Genomic DNA, 21,205 nt, shown 5'->3' with positions numbered 1-21,205 from the left:
TTATCATAATGTAAATCATCTTGCCTTGAAAATGGGAATATTTCTAAAGATTGTGTAGAACTTCATTATGAATGTTCAAGACCTTATGGCTCCTGTTTGAAGACGTCAATCAGTGCTTCAAATTATAAAATGACAATATCATAGAGTAGTAATTCAATTTTTGCAGCATATGCAGCAGAGCCTTATTTCCCCAGAAAAAGAAAGGTGGTTTTAACATTAAACTGCAAAAATTCCTGCTTCTTCATTGCATTCTAGATGCAACTCCACTGTTCCCAAATCAAGAAAACAGCAAGAGTTTTCCTCTTTGCAAATTTGTAATAAATATCACGTCTTTCAAAGGTTTGGCAAGATCTGAACATGTCCTGCTTTCTTATTGCTTTCCTGATCTTCTATCTTGACCCCAGCATCTCTCCTTTCATAAAACATAACACGCAGTGATCTGGAAAATGAAGCATTACTACAAACTTTTGAATCTTCCACATTGACCTTGCATATACTTTTATATAGTTAAAACAGCAATGCAGGTCTGAACAAGTGCATTAACAATGCTGACTTACAGAACAATGGAAGTAAATCCAATTGTACATGTTTCCAGGTTTATTAAAGTTGACAGACACTGCGGCTTGATGCATCAAGAACACTGTTACAACTTGCAAAAGAAAAGAAACCACAAATATTTGTAGAACACCTCCTTTAAAGTTTTCAACATTGTTAATGGGCTGTTCCAGATACAGAGGCAAGACACCATTAGAACAAAGTTTTTTCCACTCTGAAGACAAAGGTGAAGACAAAACCCCCAAGGACAGTATACCAGATACTACAAAACTGCTGCCAGGCTGTTAAATTCATTCATTCACATTCAGGTAGAGCTTTATCTCATACACAAAACTGAAAAAATAAATTAAAAAAAAAATACCCAAATACTTAAAGAAATACTCTGATGAAATAAAAATACTGTAAAATAAAGTTTAAACAGATAGATTGCTATTAACCTTTTCGAGCACAAGTATAGGGTATAGAATTTTCATTAAGGTTCTTCTAAAGGATAATCTTTCAAGAAATTGCTGAAATTACAGCAGATGTGTGTTATATTGGGGTTTTCTACACCAACTGGAATATAAGAGACTGAAATTACACTTACTTCAACATCTGCTTCAGGCACATCAAAGCAGCCTCTCATCCCTCCTGTTTTCTCAACCCCCTGGATGTTTTGAATTTCATCCAATCCCTGTTTCAAGTACACAGTTAAAATTCTTGTGCTTTTATATTGTGCTTTGCACTGCAAACTTTGCTGTTCCCCATGATCTACTTCAGTGTAGCTGTTAAGATCCATCAAGCCTACTACAATTGACACCATCCGAATCATGGTTTTACATCCTAGTTCATCTAAATCCAGTAATAACATCTATTTTAAATGGATATCCAGTATGCTAGTTGCTTACAGAACTACCCTCACATGAGTCTGTCCTTCTATCACAGACATTCACTTCTTAACCGTTTATAACTCATCACCTTCTTGAAAGATAAGAATGTTTGCTCTTCAGATGCCTTTTCACTCCTTGTCTACATGCACAGCAAGACAAACATTGAGCTTCCCAGAAGAATGTTATTACCTTCTAGGTGTGAAGATGTGGGAAGTCAAAGTCTGACTTCAGAACACTAAACACTCTGATCTATGCTGAGGTTAGACCTTGATTACACATCCCCTCATATTCAGTACTACTGTCTGCAATACTGACTCAGAACACTGGCACAGTAATAATCACAACCTTGTATCAAAGATACAGATTCAGTAACATGATTACATCTTCCATTTCATAACTTCTAAAGAAGTTCCATATCTGTGGCAACAGTTAAAACATGGTCATATTCTCCAGTAAGTTTTGCTCACAGTAGTTATGAAAAGTTTTCAGCTAAAAACTACCCAGCCAATCTATATTCATAAACACCATGTTTTGGGTATCCCCTTACCACTGCTACAGCAAGCCAGTAATTTGGCAATCATGTTAATTGAAACATGAACTGTAATTCAAATTTAGCTGCCTCAGAAAATCCATCTGAAAAAAAAATACCTTGTCAAAAATTAAGGAAAGGTACTCACTTCCCCATTCCTGATGATCTGTACTATATTCCTTAAAAGTATAAGAGAGAAAAAAGAGCAATGATTTCTATGAGTGTATTTAAATCAGTGTTTTTGTGAATTCAGAAGAGGTTTTACCAAGTTACTTTCACTGTTCTACACTGAAAGAATATTGTCAAAGAAAACAAAAGTTTTAGAAGAGCTTTGAGGAATACTATTTAACCTTAAAAATGACAAAACAGTAAGAAGCAATTCCTGTTGCATGCCATTATCATGAGTTCCTTCCTCCAATCTAATCCTCTCCTATCCAGTTCAGCCGAACACATGTAGGACTAATGGAGATTTCACAAGCATAGGAAGGTAAACTATCACATAGATCCGTAATCCTCTAAGAAAGCTTTCCTCCTGCAAGGTCAGAACAACAAGGGAAATCCCCCGAAGATTAAGAGAGAAAAGACAAATGAGTACCAAATTTGTAGGACCTTTCGTATCATGCTCAGAACTGCTTGTCACCTACAGATGACAAACAATGTCTCACATTCTCCTTTGGAATGGAAACAAAGATGTCATGTCAGCATAATTTGGGACTATACAGTGTATCAAGTCGTTAGACAGGAAAAGTCAAAGTGGAGAAGAGGAATCTCCATCATTTGTCATTCAATGACACAAGAGCTCTGTGTTAAGGTTGCGAAACTCCAAGCAAGCACTGTTAGAACACATGGCAGAAAGCTCTGCTCATCTCTTCTGGATTTCCTCCTGTACTAACACACTTTTCTTCCTGTCTGAAAGTGACAATCAAAGGGAGTAACTCTACAACCACAGTGTTCTCTGACAACAAAAATACATATAATTAAAACCTAAGCTCAGATGACTAACTGCATTATTTCTCAGTAGATACTGGTCTACTGTTACAGAAACTTTAAAATATACAGGAATTGTTTTCTGCATTAAGTTACCTCTGGTGACATTAAGCTCCTTATGACAAAATATGGAATTGGAAAAACCGAAGCACATAGCATCCTACCGCTGAATTTACTCTTCATTCATGAAAGACACACATTACAATTGAAAGAACAACTGTTTTAACTCACACAGTTTTTGTGGTGTAAAGTGTGTGAAATGCGAATATGAAAATACTTTCTAATAAAACTCAGCACAAAGCTCAAAAATGACAATTGGATAAATCACCTCCATTACAAGCCAGTATTAGACCAACTTTAGATAAGTCTTGGAATTAAGAAACTGTAAAATCCAAGCTCTAGCTATACTGGTAAATATATGTAAGGATTAAGGAAAAGCCAGGGATTTCCATCTTTACTTTTACTATCCAATGCACCAAACACAACATACAAAAATGAAAACTGACTGGAAGAAGGTTCTCTTTTGAGAGAGTATCAGTTAAAGACAGAAATTAGAACTGAAAGACGTGTCTATACTCAGGAATTGCTATTCACTATATTAGAATTAGCATTACAGTTTCCACCAGCAGTGCAAGATTAAGTTTTTGATCTACTCAAGACCAAGAATTCTTTAATGTTAGAGACCACAAATTAGAAGTTAAAATAAGAAAGTATTCAGAAATTACATCGTCGAATATATACCAGATATATAAACACATTTGTTCTGTGAGAACTGTTAATTATGCATTTCTTTAAAAAAAGTCATGTCAGCATTTACAGTTCATCCAACAGCACTTCAATTTTTTTCTCTTCATCCTTAATAACAAAAAACCTTTTAACTATAAAAGAATTCTGCTAACATGCTATTAAGTATATCAGGTAACAAGACTGAGGAAAACAGGAACCTTTTTTGAACCTTCCATATTTTTGTAAATGACATAGGAAAAGCAGTTATCACAGTAAACCTCACCTCTAACAATTAACTTCAAAAGCTCCTTCCAAATATGACATTGTTTTGCTAACGGTAGTAGTCTTTCAAAACATAGTCTATTAAAAAAATAAACATTCCATTTGTTCTCAGGACTGCATAATTCATAGAAAGTAGACTTTTAAGCATGCAACATATAATAAGGCCTCCAGTGAAGGTGACATGATTTAAATACTTCCTCAGAAAAAAAAAAATGGTGCCCCTCCCTTTTTTTCCCCTTTAAATAGTTCTCTAAATGAAAAGGCTCTTACTTGCAATTTGGATTGTTACTTATTTTGCTGTCTGTTTTTAAGATGAAAACAGTAATACATTTGGAGAGCTAACAGTCACAAAATTGAATACAAAATACATTACTTTTCCTAAATACTACATATTTGAAAATAAATTGTAACTCTTAAAATTTATGTTTAGATGTGGGCATTGACATTTTCTGGAAGGAGGAATTCATGATTTAGATGGTAAAACAGTTGTTTGGGTATTCTGCACAAATACTTGACATCTAAAATATAACCTGTTTTCTTAGCTTTAAATTTCCACTCATGCTCTAGCTAAAATGCATTGGCAACAGTTCACTGAATTATCTTATTCTTTAAAAGATGGTTTTTAAGTACAGTTTTTTGCTTTTGTCTCTTTGTTCTACAGCTAGAAACAGTATTTCACCTTCCAGTCTACACTGTTCTGAAACCAGGACTGTTGCATCCTAAAATACAGTGTTTGAAGCAGTCTGCTAAAACCTTAAACAGGTAGCTTAAACCATGACTCAAGAGGATAGCAGATGAAGCTTTATGGTGGTTCACATGACATCAAAAACACAGCAGCTAACAGACAATTTAAACTGACTCAACGACTTCATGACTTTACTATTTGTTTTAAAGTTAACTGAAATCTGGACTATGTATCACCCACCTAAAACACTTAACAAGATACTGTCCACATCAGTCATAGAGAATTTATGCAAATAGCATTTTAATCTCAATTGTTTGACTTAGCAGAAATATTATCAGGCCCACAGTCAACGCAGTGTTGTTTGGTGACCTAAGACTGCACAGTTCTAGCAGTAACAACTTTAGAATCATGATCTCATGCAATTACTCTACGTTTCTCTGTAACTTGGATAAAGTACTAATATCAGAAAGGGGAAGAACATTGCCAAAACTGATGTGATATAACATAATATAGAATAACTTGACACTACTCTCTGAAGCTCTTCCAATGAGTTATGTTCTCTCTAGATAAATTATAGAAATGAATCATGGTTTAATTACCTTATGAGCCTGTTTTATATGCTTGTGTTATTGAACGGAAGCATTCACACTAAAATTAATATCAGAACAACATCACACAATAATGCTGTCCCATTTCACAAAACAAAATACTGACAAATCTGCTAAGAAGGAAAGTTCAAAACAAATCAGTATCCCCCTAATTTTTATTACGGGTAAAAAGTGTCAACTTACCAGACTTGTGCTTCTTGTGTTTTGCTTTCTTTTTGATTATGAACAACTTGCTCTGGATCTCAGATTTGTAAGATTTGAATGGATGAAGATGAACTTCACGCCTTCTTTGCAAATCATCAATTTTTTTCTGTAGATTTTCATTTAGAATATCCTTCAACTTCTTTTTTTTCTTTTTCTTCTTTTTTGCCCGCAACTTACTTATTTTCTTATTTTTTTGAAGTGAGTTCTCCAGCATTGTTTCTTTAGCAGATTTGTGGTAATCTATTTCTTGGTTGTCATTATGAGTGCCATTGACAAGCATTTGGCAAGCTTTCAGCGTGTTCTCTTTGAATGGACTGATCTCAACTGTTACTCTGGCCATTTCAGCACAACCTTGTCCATTCTCTGCAGGCTTTCTTTCTCCTGAACTAAAGTCACCAGCCATGCCAACAATCTCTCCTGAACTAATTAAATTCCTCAAGTTCTCTTTATAACAACCAGTTTTTTTGATGTCACTGACTCCTGAGGTCTTCATTTCACAGTTAATCTTGATCTCTGTAGTGACACTAAAGCTATCTAAACGTTTATCTTTTTCTGGACAGCTAACAGTGGAATCCACACATTTCCCTGCTTCTGTCTTGGAACGAGGTAGCAGCTCTTCTCTACCACCAGAGCTGACATCCCCGTTGCTTTTCCTTACATATTCATGTTTTGCTTTCTCCACTTTAATACGTGGCACTCTTTTAACTTTGATGGGAGGAGATGGGAATTCAGGAGCCCGAAAAGGTTTTTGTTTGTAAATCCGAACATCTGCACCACAGAACTGTGGAAAATGAACATAAGCATTCTCCAAGTAGTCATAACCAAGAATTACTTCTCTGCATTCATGGATAGGCTGTCCTAGAACAGCATCCTGAACATCCTTTTGTGTTTCATACACAAAATCACAGAGACCTTTTAGCAGCCACACTTTTTGGTAGAATGGTAGTTCGTGAAATGGTTTTTCCTGTAAGGGATTAACTTCTCCAAGGACTTTAAAAAACTGGGGACACAATCCAAGTTTTTCTGCAGAGCCATTAGGATTGTCAGTCTGCCCTACAACATTATACCAGTGTTGAACTTTCTGTCTAAGTGCTGCTTCCCAAGTCCTGTAAGAAAGTGTTGGCCTGCGATGTAATGTAGATCTGCGATGAGGAGGACTTAACAAAGAAGTCATTATTTTAGATAAAAAAGCATTACACTGAGGCATCAGAAGACAACGTTCCAATTCATAGAACACTATTTCAGGTAGGTTTAAAATCTGTTGTGCTAAACAAAGGAAATGACCAATAGCTGGAATCTCCCACATTGTTTCCATCCTTGTAGGTGCTGCTTGAGCTAAAAGTGACTTTTCCCATTCTTCTATTTCTTTCTGACTAGCTTCTTCTGCTTCTTTTCTTTCTTGCTCTCTCATCCTATTAGGAGAAAGTTAACAAAAATTCAGGTATCAGGTGGATTAAAAGAAACTGGAAGAAAAACAGATCAGAACTACAGCACGACAAACACATCTTAAAGTAATACAGAACACAATACATAAAATTTTCATCTAGTTTTGTATTACACAATGCACCACTGCACCAAAATGGGAAATTATAGACCCTTATTTCTCATCACCACTAGTTTAAAAAGGGGAAAACATAAGAAAAAACTGGTAGATAGCAACAGCTTGGATGTGCTGAATTATTTATTCATTTTTCTATTTTTAACATGTATCCCCTTTAGTCCCCACATCTCTCCTTTTTGCCAGGATTCAGTATCACCAAAAACCAGTATTTTAGTAGTCACCTACCCATATAAAAATCTCTTAAAACAAATGCCAGATAACTTACTTTCAAATTATTGCCCCATGGCTTGTGTCATGTCACCTACCTTTTAACTCCCTTCTTCAGTATACAAATATGAATGCCTAACTTAAGTGCTTCATTCAAACACAAGAATGTGAATTTCTCTCCAAGGAATAGGCTTGTTACTAGTTTGTGTGCAATGGTGGTCAAAAAGGAAACAAATATTAGGATGCATGAAGAATGTGATGGAAAATAACACTAGAAATAAAACATCATTACATTAATAAATGGTTTGCCCTCACCTGAAAAACTGTATTCAGTTCTGGTCCCCCTATCTAAAAAAGGATAGAGCAGAAATAGTGGGTATTCAGAAAAAGAGGTTATCGGTAATCAGAGTCCCATAAAACTTCTGAAAAATCTTGGACTCTATACAAAACACTAGCAAGAGGAAACATGACAGCAATATACAAAACTAATATGAAAAGACTAATTGAGCACTTCTATTTACTTTTATTTGCAAATTCATCATGACATTCAAAAGCAACAAGTTTAAGAGGAAAAAATGCTGCCACTTCAGATAGTAAGCTAAAGGTAATTAACTTACTAGAACACAGGATATGTTAATTTAGTTCCAAAGTGACAAATAGGACATCCGCATTAATTGTAACAGTATCAAGGATTACTAGTAATAGGAGGAATTTTACTTCTGTGTTTAAATGGTAAACAAACATTTTTGCCCCAAGGCATGACCAGAGCAGATAGGATTAGCATACATCTGTACTTTCAGGATATTTTTTTTCAGAGCTATTCCAAAACTTCTCATATCTTTTCCTCTAAAGCTTCTATCACTGTCCACTGCTAGCAACAGTCACCTATGCATATCACTGATGTGAACTAATACTGGAATTCACGTCCTCATTTCCAGATTGCTAACCTCCAATTACTTCTCTTCATAGGTAAGTATCAAATAAATGTCATGTAACCATTTAAAGCAGCAATGCTTTCCAAATTCAGCCAAAGAATAATGGTATATTAAAATCCTTCTTTTGATGTGAACCTACTAGTGGTTTTCTAGCATGAAGAATAAGCATATTCTCATTCAAAGTAATATCTAAACATGTCAATCTCAAGTAGTGTGACAAAACTAGTTTGGTGCACATTTTGATGTCATGCAAGAGAAATATGCCATGACCACAAACTATAAAAATTTTCATCCTCTGTGTGTTTAAAGTGACATAGAAAGATTCCACTAACAGTTTTATCTACTACAAATAATTAAAATTCAAGTGACTTGTTACCAAAACTTGGTCAGAAATTTTTAATACGAATTATGTGCATCCCTGTTGTTTATGTACCAATCAAATGCTTAAGACGGATTCATGTAAAACAAAATTAAAATGCAAATAGGTCAGTAAATTCCCACCTTCAATCTCCCAATACATTACTAATCAAACCATATAACTAATGGTATCTAAAGGCAAAATCCCACTTTGCAGTACTGATTTAAAAATATAATGAATGTGACCTAAAGACAGAAATCTCACTTGCCATTTTAGGTGTATAAACGAGTAAAGTCAACAATACTACTTGCATCGGTAAAGTGAGCACCTTAAAAAAAAAAGGGGGGGGCGAGGGGGGAGAGAGAAAAAAACATTTGATATTTAGCAGGATAAACATCCTTACATTGAAAAATCCTCTGGACAAACATTTGGCTTTTATGCTGACAGCAATTGTTAATAAACTGTTGTTTCCTAGTTTTATTTACATTTATCAGGAATATGTTTGCAGACTTACACTGTGTTTATAATAATAACACAAACCATCCTAAGGTCAGGCTGACATTTCCAGATGAACAGAAGACAAAATATTCTTGGAACACATCTGCAGCAGTTGTTTTGCAGCTCTTGAGTGGATAAAAGCATAGTACCTGACCTTAAAACTCAGCAGTCATGCTCCCTAAGTAGAGGGATTACCTATAACAGAGTCCAGATACAACTCCCCACATTTCTTACCATCTTCTACCTTAAGTCAGCGGACACATCTCAACAGCTAATTAATTCTCACCTGCAACAAATTTCATTTGGATGTGAAAGAAGGCAAGATTATAGATACACTTTTTCCCCCACTTACTCCTAAAACCACTAAGAAATTGAATCATTTTTCATAACTCTCTTTTCGGTTATGAATCCATATTATTTGTCTGACAGCTCCAAACACGGTAAACGTACTGCTTTATGCTAAAAGGTAACGCATTCAAACTTGGATGGCAAGGTACAGGAAGTTGTTTTAATTCTACAATAATTAGTTTCTCCAAACATTCTTTTAAAAAACAAACTAGTAAGCTAAAAGCAAAATAGTAATATTAGGCGTTATTCTAAATTAAATTAACATTTAATGGTTAGGAGGACGCAAATATGGGGATGCCTTTGTTACTTTAATTCTACACCCGTAAAGTCTTCCATCACATTATCACATATTCAGTATTTTTCCACAGGACCCAGTTCATTCCTTGCTCACAACATCCTCATAAAAGGCAAAATTGAGACTGTATAAGTACACCTAATTCAAAGATTTACTAATTTAAATGATTGATCTGCAACCTAAATTGCATTCTTCAAATGTTTTAGCAAACGTGTGAAACTTAAGGACAACATTTTCAGAGGTGATAAAGACAATGAGGTGCCTCATATAATTTTCAACAATCCAAAGCCAAACAGAAACTTAATTCCCATTGAAATAAACCAGTTTACTTTCTATTATTCACTAGGGTTTTTAAACTATTTCAGTAAGAATCCATACCTATGCTTTGGTATATAAGTGCCCCTTAAGAGGCAAGCATTTCCAATTATGTAGTAATTCCTCAATTATTGTTAAATAATATGTAAGTCAGTATCTGTATTAATATGCTACTAAAGTATCATGTAACTAAGCCGCTGAGTAGAACCTCAGAGAAATGTAACTAATAATTCAAAGAAGATATTTGATATTCTGATCATTAGAACAATTTACCAAAAAGATAGCTCCTAAGTAAGATTGACAAGAAAACTAAATCAGATGTTTTTATAATTGTACTTGGAAAAAAAGTGCTTTTACTGCCATATAGAAACTACCAGCTGCAAAACAGTGAAATGCAAAGGCATCTTCTAAGTTGGATCTACCATGATGAATGTATCATTTGGGGGAGGTTATAAATAAATAACTAACTAAAACTGTGCAAGAAGTGGATAGACAACAAGAAAAAAAAATTATCTACAAAGTATAACTATATAAGAAATAACAAAAAGATTCAGAGCAGGATCTGTACAAAATTAACTACAGAAAAGAACAGAAGAATCACACTTTGGGATTTTCTTTCAAAACATGCAACTGAAGAAAAGCTTGCTATATAAAAAAACACAACCCAACAACAACAGAAACCATCATAAGATTCCTGTGCCTTATGAGAGGAAGTATCTAAAGCAAAGGATTACATGTTAATATGGACCTCAATTGACAATTTCTTTACCAACAAGGCTGAATTCTATAGCAAGGCTCCAGCATTAGCAACCTTGCTTACCTGGGGCTAGAAGTATGTAACTCAGGCAGCTAAATAGTCTAAGCTATTTAGCTAATAAGACGCTTATTAGCTAAAAAGCATGTGTATGCTGACAAGTCAGCTGCATAGCCAGAAAGTAAGTACTTTTTTTGTATGCCAAGCTGCCCACTTTCAAACGGGGTAAACAACAGGTGTTCCTGTCCAAACACAACCAATTTGCCAACACACAAACAAGTTATACTACCATATTACACACAATATTATGGGAAAAAATTATCAGCACAGGAAGACTGGGAGGAAAGAAAAGTTCAGTACATTAGAAATTAAAAACTTAAATGCTTCACCCACCTGAGTTGAGCATCACATTCATTCATAACTATACTCAGACATGGGATAGCCTATATTACAGCAATAGATTTGGACATTCCATTTTTTAGGAACTGTGATAAAAGACTCAATGAAACAACCAATACTAATAATCAATAAAATAAACTGCATCCAAACAAGTAGTGCTTTACTTCTAAGAATATAGTTTACACCATAAATATTACTGCAATACATTAAAACAACTATAAATTCTTCATTAACATTTTGTGGCCTGAAGAACAGGTGGATAATTGTTAATTATCACATATTTTTGCTTAAGTTTTCATTGCTAATTTAGGACAAGCTTTAAGTAGATGAAAATAACTTCAGCTCAGCAAACTTCAACTTCATTACAAAAAATGAAGAGAGACTGAAAGGCAAATTCAGTAAGAAAACGGGCACCTGCCAACCGACGAACTCTGTAGCTCTATGGAATGCTGGCATGGGTTAACTAGAAGGAAGGCACTGAAAACTCCAGTAAGCTACCCAAGGCTGCAATCTTGCATGCTGTTTTGAAAAGTACCTGTTCTGTACTAACCTTTGTGTATCAGATTTCTAAAAAATAAACTGATTAACCGTTTTTTCCTTATAACGGATACAAATATATTCAACATGATCCATTATTTTATCAATAATCCAAAATACGCTTAGGAAGTTGCAATACATTTTTGAAGGAAAACAGTGCCTCACCTTAGTGTTGCAAGAATGTGCATCTACATATAAAAAATACTAAGGAAAATTGCACATGTTGTCAATAGTACATGGATATAAATGATGTACTGCTAATTTTATAGGCCTTACAATTTCCAAATCTTTTTTCATAAAACACTTTCACAATGTACTTGCTGAACACCTGCATTATGGTGAGCATTATGGTGAGCTGAGAAGCAACTGGTACAGAGAGGTGTAAGTAACTACAGGGTCAACCTGTTAGTAAATAAAAAAAAGATATCCAAAGCATGATTATTTGAGTATATCAATATACTCCAAGTAATATCCAACCAGCTATTTACTGACACATTGTTTTTACTTACTAGTAAGTGCCATAGTGCAAAATCATAAGGCGTAAGGAGGCAAGCTAGTTATGAACTTCTTCTGCTCTTGTAGAAGATTCTGTAAGATCAGTGCCATGGAGCATCCTTCCCACAGGATCTGGGACTTTTGAGTATATTCAGATCCGTGGATGTAACCAGTAATTATTACAGTTTTGTAGGAATGTGCTTAAAACAGGTGTATGAAAGGAAAAAACTTAAGTAGATAGGTTCTATTGACTGTATGGATTAACTGAAATCCTATCAGGATGTCCTCTTTCATTGCTGTGTGACCAAATTCAGATATCTTGAACACAAAGTTGAACACAGCTCATGAGAACTCTACCAGAGAAATAACAACCCTAGTGATCTTTGCTTTTCACAAAGCATGAGGTAGATTAGAAGAAAGACACTATCTTATCTAGGAAAGAAGTACTGTCTCACACTCAACTCAGCCAAACTGTATTGCTTCAAATCTGCTGAAAATGATGATTGCCTGCAAAATGAGCATGCGTTGGTTATATATGGGAAAAATCTCTAAAACTGTAAAGTTTGAAATAGTTGGAGCATTTTGCTTCCTAAAGCTAATAGTTATCATCACGCTCCACATTCAGAAACAGTCTGTCAAATTACTATTAAGGTATACACATTTATGAGCTTCTCAAAGCAAAGCACGCCACAAACAACTTTAAACACTGCCTGAATTACATACCTCTTAAATTTAAGAGATTTGAAAACTGCAAAATCCCACAGAGTTTACTATGTACACACTGTAAATTTGCTACCTAACTGGCAAGGTGAAGTGCCACATTGGTGACATAACAGGAATGGCACTTGCAAAGATAATTTGCCTCCAGCTATCAGAGAGGGAAGCACTGACATGCTACAGTCTAGTTCTGTGATCATTTTGGTAGTTTTTAATCTAATTTTTGCATGTAAAACAGCTGAAGAACTACAATAAATCACAACTGAGCTAACCAGAAATATTGCTGTGGATGCTTTCAGTTACTATTTAAAGTATCAAAATCTGAAAATAATAGCACCCTTAAAGATTATATTATGGCACCGTTAAAGATTATATTGCTTTATTATTTTTTTTCAACAAGGTAATAAACCAAAAACAAATTCCTTTATTTGTGGATGCATTGTGCTGAAGTCTGGGTTCATTCATGAATTAAAGACAAAGAACATTACAAAGTTTAGTGATGTAAAGGCGCCTTGAGGAGCTACCTCTGTTAGAGAATTAAGATGATATGGCTATTTCAAGACGGAACAAAATAGTTTTCCCTTTTACCTTTTTTCTTCTTTTGCTCTCAGCTGTTCCTCTTGCCTTAGAACCTGAACCATCACAGACTCGAACATGCCCGCTGACAAGCCTACTAAATTGCGAGGTGTGGAACGACGTCTTGTTGAAGTGCATGGTGTTCCTTTCTCATCTTCCTGCCCATAGCATCCTCTAGATGTTACTGCTATTGATGTTTTCTCTCTTAAATGCCTACAAGAGAAATACAAGTCAATTCACAATTACTGTTTCCCTTACCAACTGTACTTCAACGTCATCCATAGATCAAACATATTTACTCAGGACTAAAACAGTTATTGTTCACCCGCCATTCACCAGAGTTGCCATTTTTTGACTTTGAAAATTCCATTATGAAATTGTAAACCTTAAAACGAATAAATTAACAAGATATTTTCGTATCTGTTAAGAATGATGGATACCTATCTCAATTAACCAAATATTATTTGGAAATTGATTTCCCACTTCAAGCCATAAATATTTGGAAAGAAAATACTTCCGCAAGACTTGAGATAAGAAACTAGAATTTTCAGAAGATACCTAAAAATACTGAGGAAAATGTATGCATTCATTGTTGTTGCTTTGTTTAAACAGTTTATTTCAATTGGAAAATTTAAAGATGTAGGCCACCGCACCACAAAGTTGGTTCTGCAATTACCCTTCATCTTATACAATGTTTCAAAGTACAGCAGCACAGCCATTATGAGAAGTGACACTACCACATAGTCTCTGAAAACAGGATGGAAAAAAATAAAATCCAGCCCCCCAAAATCAACCTCCCCTCTGAGGTAATTTTCTGTGGTTTGTAATATCTGAGAATCATACAATCAACATTATTGCTGTTAAGGAACATTGAGTGAAACACTGATCTGAAAGGAAGCAAAGATGATCATCACAAGAACTACTTCTGGTATTTCATTTTACAAATAAACCAATTCTGTTAAACAAATCTGTCTGATACAAAATTTGAGACTTCTAGATTCCATAATCCTTTCCATTTCCTACAGTTCTTAGACTTTTTCCAAGCTAGTATACACAGACTTTAAAAAAAAAAAAGCACTCCTTACAAATCCCTGAAATGTTAATAGAAGATTCACTATATATCAAGGTAGAATAACCTTTAGGCTGTTTAATATTTCTTGTTGATTAAAACAAAAGAATGTGCCTTTGTGAAAGAATGACAACAGCAATTTTCTTTCAGTAAATATACATATTGCTATTTGACGGCACGTCACATAAATTGACTTATGCGATTTCTAATAAAAAGGCACTGAGCACTCTCATGTCCTATCAAGTCCAGTAAGTATTCATTTCATTCAACAAAGGCTTCCACAAAACACCCTTCACTTCAGTACAGCTGAGACACTGCCATCATGCAACACAGAAATGAACTTGGGGCGAATCTTTCAAGCTCTGCTTGATTAGCTATTTATTTTCCAGCAGTAATTCCTTTAAGCAAGGATTTATTTATTTATTTTAAAAATTGATATTGCTAATTTTCTCAGGTAAAACTTCACATCCTATCACAGGTTCAGCTCTTCCCATCTACTCCCAAATTGTCCCAAAGCTACAGTTATGCAAAAGCATGGTGGCTGAAACAGCAGCACAGTACATGTTCACAGAGTCTTATTCAATTGAGTTCTGCACAGCACTCAAGTGTTCCCACTGTACAGACAAGGTTCTTCTTACCAGCTGGCAGCAAGGTTCTGTGTTGCTAGCAAGTTTAAGCTTGATGGACATGGACAGCTTTATGTACTTCCTAATACCATTCCTTCTTGTTCACCTTCACCCTCTCCCAAAAAAAAAAAAACATCTCAGCTTTAATGTGAGAAACATTAAGTTACATGCAAGACTACTGGACCTTTCACTGTAAGAAGCCACCATATTTTTAATGAGACTAAGCTGTGCTTATGTCAAATTCAAGAGAAAACGTGTATTTCAGTTGTGACTTTAATTGGGCTTTGTACAATATGGCCTGAAAACCTTCCATGGTCAGCTGCTTTGGCTGAGAAACAAGCTCCTGCCAGGCATTTATGCTTAAACATATCACAATTTCCATTTCGCCATGTAAGCCTGTAACTACAATATGCCAGGTGTTACCTTCTGTTTTATCATGTATATTTCCAAAATATATTCTGACACTAAATTATCTATTTCAACGAAAGCGCTTCAGCTCAGCATTTTATTCTTACTCAAAGGCAGTAAGAAATTCACAGACTACAGTAACTATATAAAATGTATCATCTACTTTAAATTGAGAAGGGTATTAATTTTAAAGAGACAGTCATACAGAATTTGGGCAGCGTCACTTGCTTTTACCAGCATAAAGGAAAGAAAGGAGCATTTGACATCTTGTCCAAACAACTGTGTCTCCATAGTCTTAAAAGGCTTCTTTCAGAAGTAAAATCTTAGTCAGGAAATGCTAACCCCTATTTTGCATTTCAGCATGTCCAGCTTTGGTGTTTCCAAAACATTTTTAATATTTGAATGGTCCCAGTAGGCACCACTCCTCTTTGTAGAAGTGCTGAAAGCTTGAATGTTTGATCCTACCGGGAACCATTCAAATGTTTTTTGTTTGTTTTTAAATAAGCGATTCAAATAGTATTTTTTTTTTTACATAAAGAGAAACAGAAGGTTATGTTCTACAAAAAAAAAAAAAATAAAGAAAAAGAAAAAAGAAACACCATACCCTCCTGTTCTACTTTATGCATACGGCATATGCCAGAGCCGCTATAGAGTTTTCTACACCTACCGGGACAGCAGCGCCAGTTTCTGTTCCAGCATCATCTCCAGCTTCTGGGCCTGTTTGGAGAGCCAGTGATCCACTCCATGCAGCCGGTAACATGTCTCTAGCATGAGCCGGAAGTCACCCACGAAATCTGCTATCCCTGCGTACTGCCCACCGAGGAATTTCTCTTCCATCTTCAGCAGCCACATTCCAGCCGGCGGCAAGGACTGACTGCTACAAGGACCCGAGAGGGAGCCACCCCCTCCTTCCTCCTTTATGGACGCCTGATCCGCGAGCGGCTTTAAAAACGGTGCTGTCAGCGGCCGGTACTTCTCCAGGAGGAACTCGCGCAGGATGCGGTACCCCTGCTGCAGCTCGGGGCTCAGGCTCTGCTCCCAGCCGCTGCCCAGGCTCTTCCCTCCCGCACCGTCTCCATCCTCGCCCCGCTCCTCGGCGGCGGGCCGCTCCGGGTCCATGTCTCCCGCTCCTCTCACGCGCGGGGCCTGGGCGGCTGCGGCGGGGCGGGCCGCCAGCGCCGGGCCGGCTCCGGGGGGCAGCTAGGGGCCGCCGGCCGCGCGGAGGGGCGGCATGGGCCTCACCGAGGCACCGAGACGCGCGTCAGGCCCTCGCCACGCTCCCCCGCGGCGGCGGCGGCCTCAGCCCTGCCCCCAGCCGCGGCCGGGCGGCGGCAGCAGGAGGAGGAGGGGGGGGTGGGGGAGGCCTCCCCCTGCCGTGCCCGGACCCGCGCACGGCCCCGCCCGGCGGCCGCTCCCTCGCCCTCGGCGGCCGCCCCCGCCCGCCCCGAGGGGGCTCCCCCGGCCCCGCCCCGCGCTGAGTGAGGGGAGGCCGCGCGCGCACCGCCGGCAGTTAACGGCCCCGCGCGGCCGTTGGGGGGGGGGGCGGGAGGGGGGGGAGAGGGGGGCGAGAGAAAGGGACGCGGCGCCTCGCCTAGCGCGCGTGCGCAACCAGCCGCAAAAGGGAGGGGTGGGGGGGGGATGTGTTATGGGCGCCAGGTGAGGTGGCGTCATCAGAGGGCGACCGCGCGCGGCGGGGGTTGGTGCGCGTGCTCGCGCCGGGGGGGGGGGGGGACGGGCGGGTCCCGGCGTGTGGCGATGGCTCGGCGCGGGGGCGTCGCCGCTCCGCTGGGTTCGCAGCCCCGGGCTCTGCAAGAGGTTGCGGCTTCGCCGGCGAGCGGTGTGCAGAGACGCCCTCGGAGGACGCCCCCCCACCTCCTCCCAGCGCGTGTCCCGAGTTAACGTTGTGTGTGTCTCATTAAAGGTGTTCCGCAGCTGAAGTGAGCTGGAGTTTGTAAAAGCGTTCGGTTCCACGTGTGGAAGTACTTGAAGAGATGCTATGTGAAACAGCTGCGGCTTCAGGAGCAGAGGCTGCTAGAAACAATAAATGGAAAGATGGAACTGTCCCAAGGGTCCGGTTGCTGTGTCGGGAGCTGGGGGTCAGCCTCTTTTCACAGATAACCAGTGACAGGTCTAGAGGGAATGGCCTCAAGTTGTGCCAGGGGAGGTTTAGGTTGGAAATTAGGACACATTTCTTCTCAGAAAGAGCAGTCAGGCGCTGGAGCAGGTTGCCCAGGGTGGTGGTGGAGTCACCACCATTCCTGGATCTGTTCAAGGAAAGGTTGGACCTGGTGCTTAGGGACATGGTTTAGTGGGTGACAGTGGTGGCAGGGGGATGGTTGGACCAGGTGATCCTTGAGGTCTTTTCCAACCTCAGTGAGTATATGATTCTATGATCTTTTCATATTCGCCCTCAGACACTTTCCAGTCCTACTCCACCACAATGATGGGCAGCAACTTACTGAGGAACATTGCCTGGGCTCCAGCGGGCCCTGCAGTATTGTTATCAAGTGTTTGTGAGAAACTTACTGTACTCACAGTTTCAGGATAATCCCCTCCAACATAAATGGTTATGTGAAAAGCTTAGGGTACCTTGTTATGAGAGAAAATGACTGCACAAAAATAAAAAAAAAATCAAGGATGTTTACTGTGTGCAGCCCACTGCACCTTTAGGGCATTACTGTCTTCTCCGAATAGTAACTTTCTGCAGAGGTCATTGCAGAAACCATGCTCATGACACACTCTTGACAGGAATAAATCATGCTATATGACAAAGTAATGCAGCACCATTCCTCTTTTATTATTGCCCTTTCCATTCTAAGGACACCAAGAAATTTCCCTCTGTTCACCCCTGTTTGGTCAGAGCCAGCTTTCGTAAGTGTTCCTGTCAGGCTGTTTTTCTAGAAGGACTGAAGCAGTAGGTACAGCACCCAGCTCACGCTGATGTACTTTACATGCAGGTTTAGGCTACAGGATGGGACTTTCGGACTGAGAAGATGAGCAAAAGCCCCCTCTAGCTTTGTCTTCCAACCCCAGTCTGTGAAGCTCTGGTACAACCCGTGCACTGAGGTTGATTTGCCTCGGTCCTTCCATCTCTCCTGAGCACTTATGGAAGCTGATATTACAGCTATGTAGCTTTATCCTCCAAAACCTCTTGAATTAAAAACTTGAATGGAATGAGATCAGACACCCCCAAATTCAGGAGGTGGTAGTGGAGCTGAGGCAGTGGCGTACCTCCAACATGGAGGGCGATGCAGTGACCCTGACAAGAAGACCCTTTTTCATCAAGCATTTAGCAATCCACAGATCAGATAAGGTGAGCGTAGCCATGCACAGTGCCGTGTTGGGGCCTGCATTGTGCTGTGCATTTCCCATCGCCTGAGGATAAACCCAGACAGCCCGTTGTGAGAACGGCTGGCAGTTCCTACTTTGTACCAGTTGCTATGCCACCTGCATGGCCTTGCCTTTGTCTAAAACTGCAGCAACAAGTTCCCATGCCAGTATCTTATTTCAGAACAGAAACGCTGTATAGAGATATTTTCTTGTAAGAAAATCCTGTTATAACCTGGATAACCAAATATGGAGCAACTCTTCCACAGACAGGGACTGCATGGTGTGATGTGCTCTGACTGGGAGCCCATTTGGGGCTACCCTAATCATGGTTCCCAGCATGTGAAGTGCTGCAAGATTACTGTTCTCTATTGCTTTATAGTGTTAACTGTAATGAATATCATAATGGACCAGCATGTCCCGGTGAAAAATGGAGGGAATGCTGTTTTATGTTTTCTCTGATAACTTAACTTGGTAAGAGTGCTCAGCACGTCTAGTTCCCACTCCAAGCTGCAGGTGCAGGGTCAGCATCACAAGGACAGAAGTGGTAAAGGTCTTCCGGCAAGATACATGGAGATTAAATCAACTGCAAAAAAATAAAAGTATGGGATTTATGAATCATGTTCCTCTTGTTAGGGTACTGTGTGACTGCACCCCCTGTTGGCGAGGGCTCTGCCCTTTGTGCCTTGCAGTGTCTCGATTCCTGTCTAATTTTCTGCTGTGGAGCTGCCACTCCTGCTGCTCACTGGCTCTTGCATTATACCAACCTATATCCTCTTGTGATTGCCCAAAGTGTGGCAGATGTGCTCCAAAAGGCTACTTTCTTCCTGGCTTGATAATGCCTTCACAAAGACTAGAAGTAAAGCTAATAGAGATAAACTTGTCTAGAAATAAAGTGAATTTGACTTGTTTCTGGTAATCAGCGATCATCTCTCCAGCTGCCAAAAACATCTCAGTGCCCAGGTGCCTATAATGATTTCTTTGAGGTGGCTGTCTCTCTTAATGAAATAAGAAAGAATTGTTAGGCTAAGGAATATGCATCTTTGTGTTGGGAAGAGAGACTGTAATGAACTACAAACTCAGTATTTTCCACTTTTGTTTGTTTGTTTGTTTTTGTATTCCTACAAGTTATGAATTTTCATTCAATGCTTCTCCTCTCAAAGTGTTTGGTAGGTCTCTCCTGGGAGTAAGGACTGAGACAAAATTGGGTGGTTATATCATATTCTGTGTGTCTAAGTAAATAAGAGCAGTTTTTTTCAATGTATGTTTAGCTTTCAACTTTGTAAGTTGTTTTTTTTTTTGGTTGGTTGGTTGTTTTTTTGTTTTGTTTTGGTTTTGGATTTGAAGAAGGGCTTTTTTGCCTGGAAGCTCCTTTATACATTCTCCAACAATACCAGGTAACCTAATAAAAGTTATTGCTCGTAGCTACACATTTGGCCTTGCCTTCAGGCTGTGAGAACTTGTAGTCAGAATTTCACATTTAATTCATGAACAAATACCATGCCACAACAAGTAATTTTCTCCATTTGTGGTGTGATAACATCTCAACCATAGTCAAGTATCACTTAGAAAACTGATATTTAGTCTGTGGTGGTGAGTGAAATATAAATGTCAAGATTACAGTCTGAGGTTAAATTGGATGTAAAGAATGGAGGCAGATTAAGGAAGCAGAGATCACAAATCAGGATAGTACTCTTTATTGGGAACAGTGACTTTTATAACCAAAACCATTTAAAAGAGAAATTTTTCAAAGTAAGCAATCATAGTAGGATAAAAGAGTGACAAAGTGTCCAGTTCTGTGTCCAGTTCTGGGCTCCCCGGTACAAAAAAAAGACAGGGATCTCCTGGAAAGAGTCCAGTGGAGGGCCACAAAGATGATACGGGGCCTGCAGCATCTTCCCTATGAGGAAAGGCTGAGAGACCTGGGTCGTTTCAGCCTGGAGAAGAGAAGAGTGAGGTGGGATCTTATCGATGTTTACCAATATCTTAAGTGTGGGAGACAGAGATTTGGCCAACCTCTTTTCAGTGGTTTTTGGGGACAGGGCAAGGAGCAATGGCCAAAAAACGGATCACAAGATGTTCTGCACCAACATGAGAAAGAACTTCTTCATGGTGAGGGTAACGGAGCACTGGAACAGGCTGCCCAGCGTGGTTGTTGAGTCTCCTTCTCTGGAGATATTCAAGACCCATCTGGATGCCTACCTTGGCAACCTGCTCTAGGGAACCTGCTTTGGCAGGGGGGTTGGACCCAATGATCTCCGGAGGTGCCTTCCAATCCCTACAATTCTGTGATTCTGTGATTCTGTGAAAAGCTGTCTGAAATGAATTATACTGG

General features: G+C 38.9%; 1 protein-coding gene across 3 annotated transcripts in view; it reads right to left on the bottom strand.

Moving 5' to 3' along the window:
* BRD10 (bromodomain containing 10) overlaps window positions 1-17,127 on the bottom strand; it is a 59,845-nt gene extending 42,718 nt beyond the window's left edge. For 2 of the 3 annotated variants that reach the window (XM_083816570.1, XM_083816571.1), the window contains exons 1-3: window positions 16,211-17,127; window positions 13,453-13,653; window positions 5,425-6,857 (exon numbers count right to left, since the gene is read on the bottom strand). In XM_083816570.1, the coding sequence (XP_083672696.1) occupies window positions 5,425-6,857; window positions 13,453-13,653; window positions 16,211-16,662 (2,086 nt within the window). In that variant the 5' untranslated portion in view covers window positions 16,663-17,127. Of the gene's footprint in view, window positions 1-5,424; window positions 6,858-7,528; window positions 7,562-13,452; window positions 13,654-16,210 lie in introns of those variants that run through there. The other variant, XM_083816572.1, reaches the window with a different exon arrangement.
* Between the last annotated feature and the right edge of the window lie 4,078 nt (window positions 17,128-21,205).

Source organism: Anser anser (genome assembly GCF_964211835.1).
Source record: "Anser anser genome assembly, chromosome: Z".
Taxonomy (NCBI): Eukaryota; Metazoa; Chordata; class Aves; order Anseriformes; family Anatidae; genus Anser; species Anser anser.
This window is presented reverse-complemented; position numbering and strand designations above follow the sequence as displayed.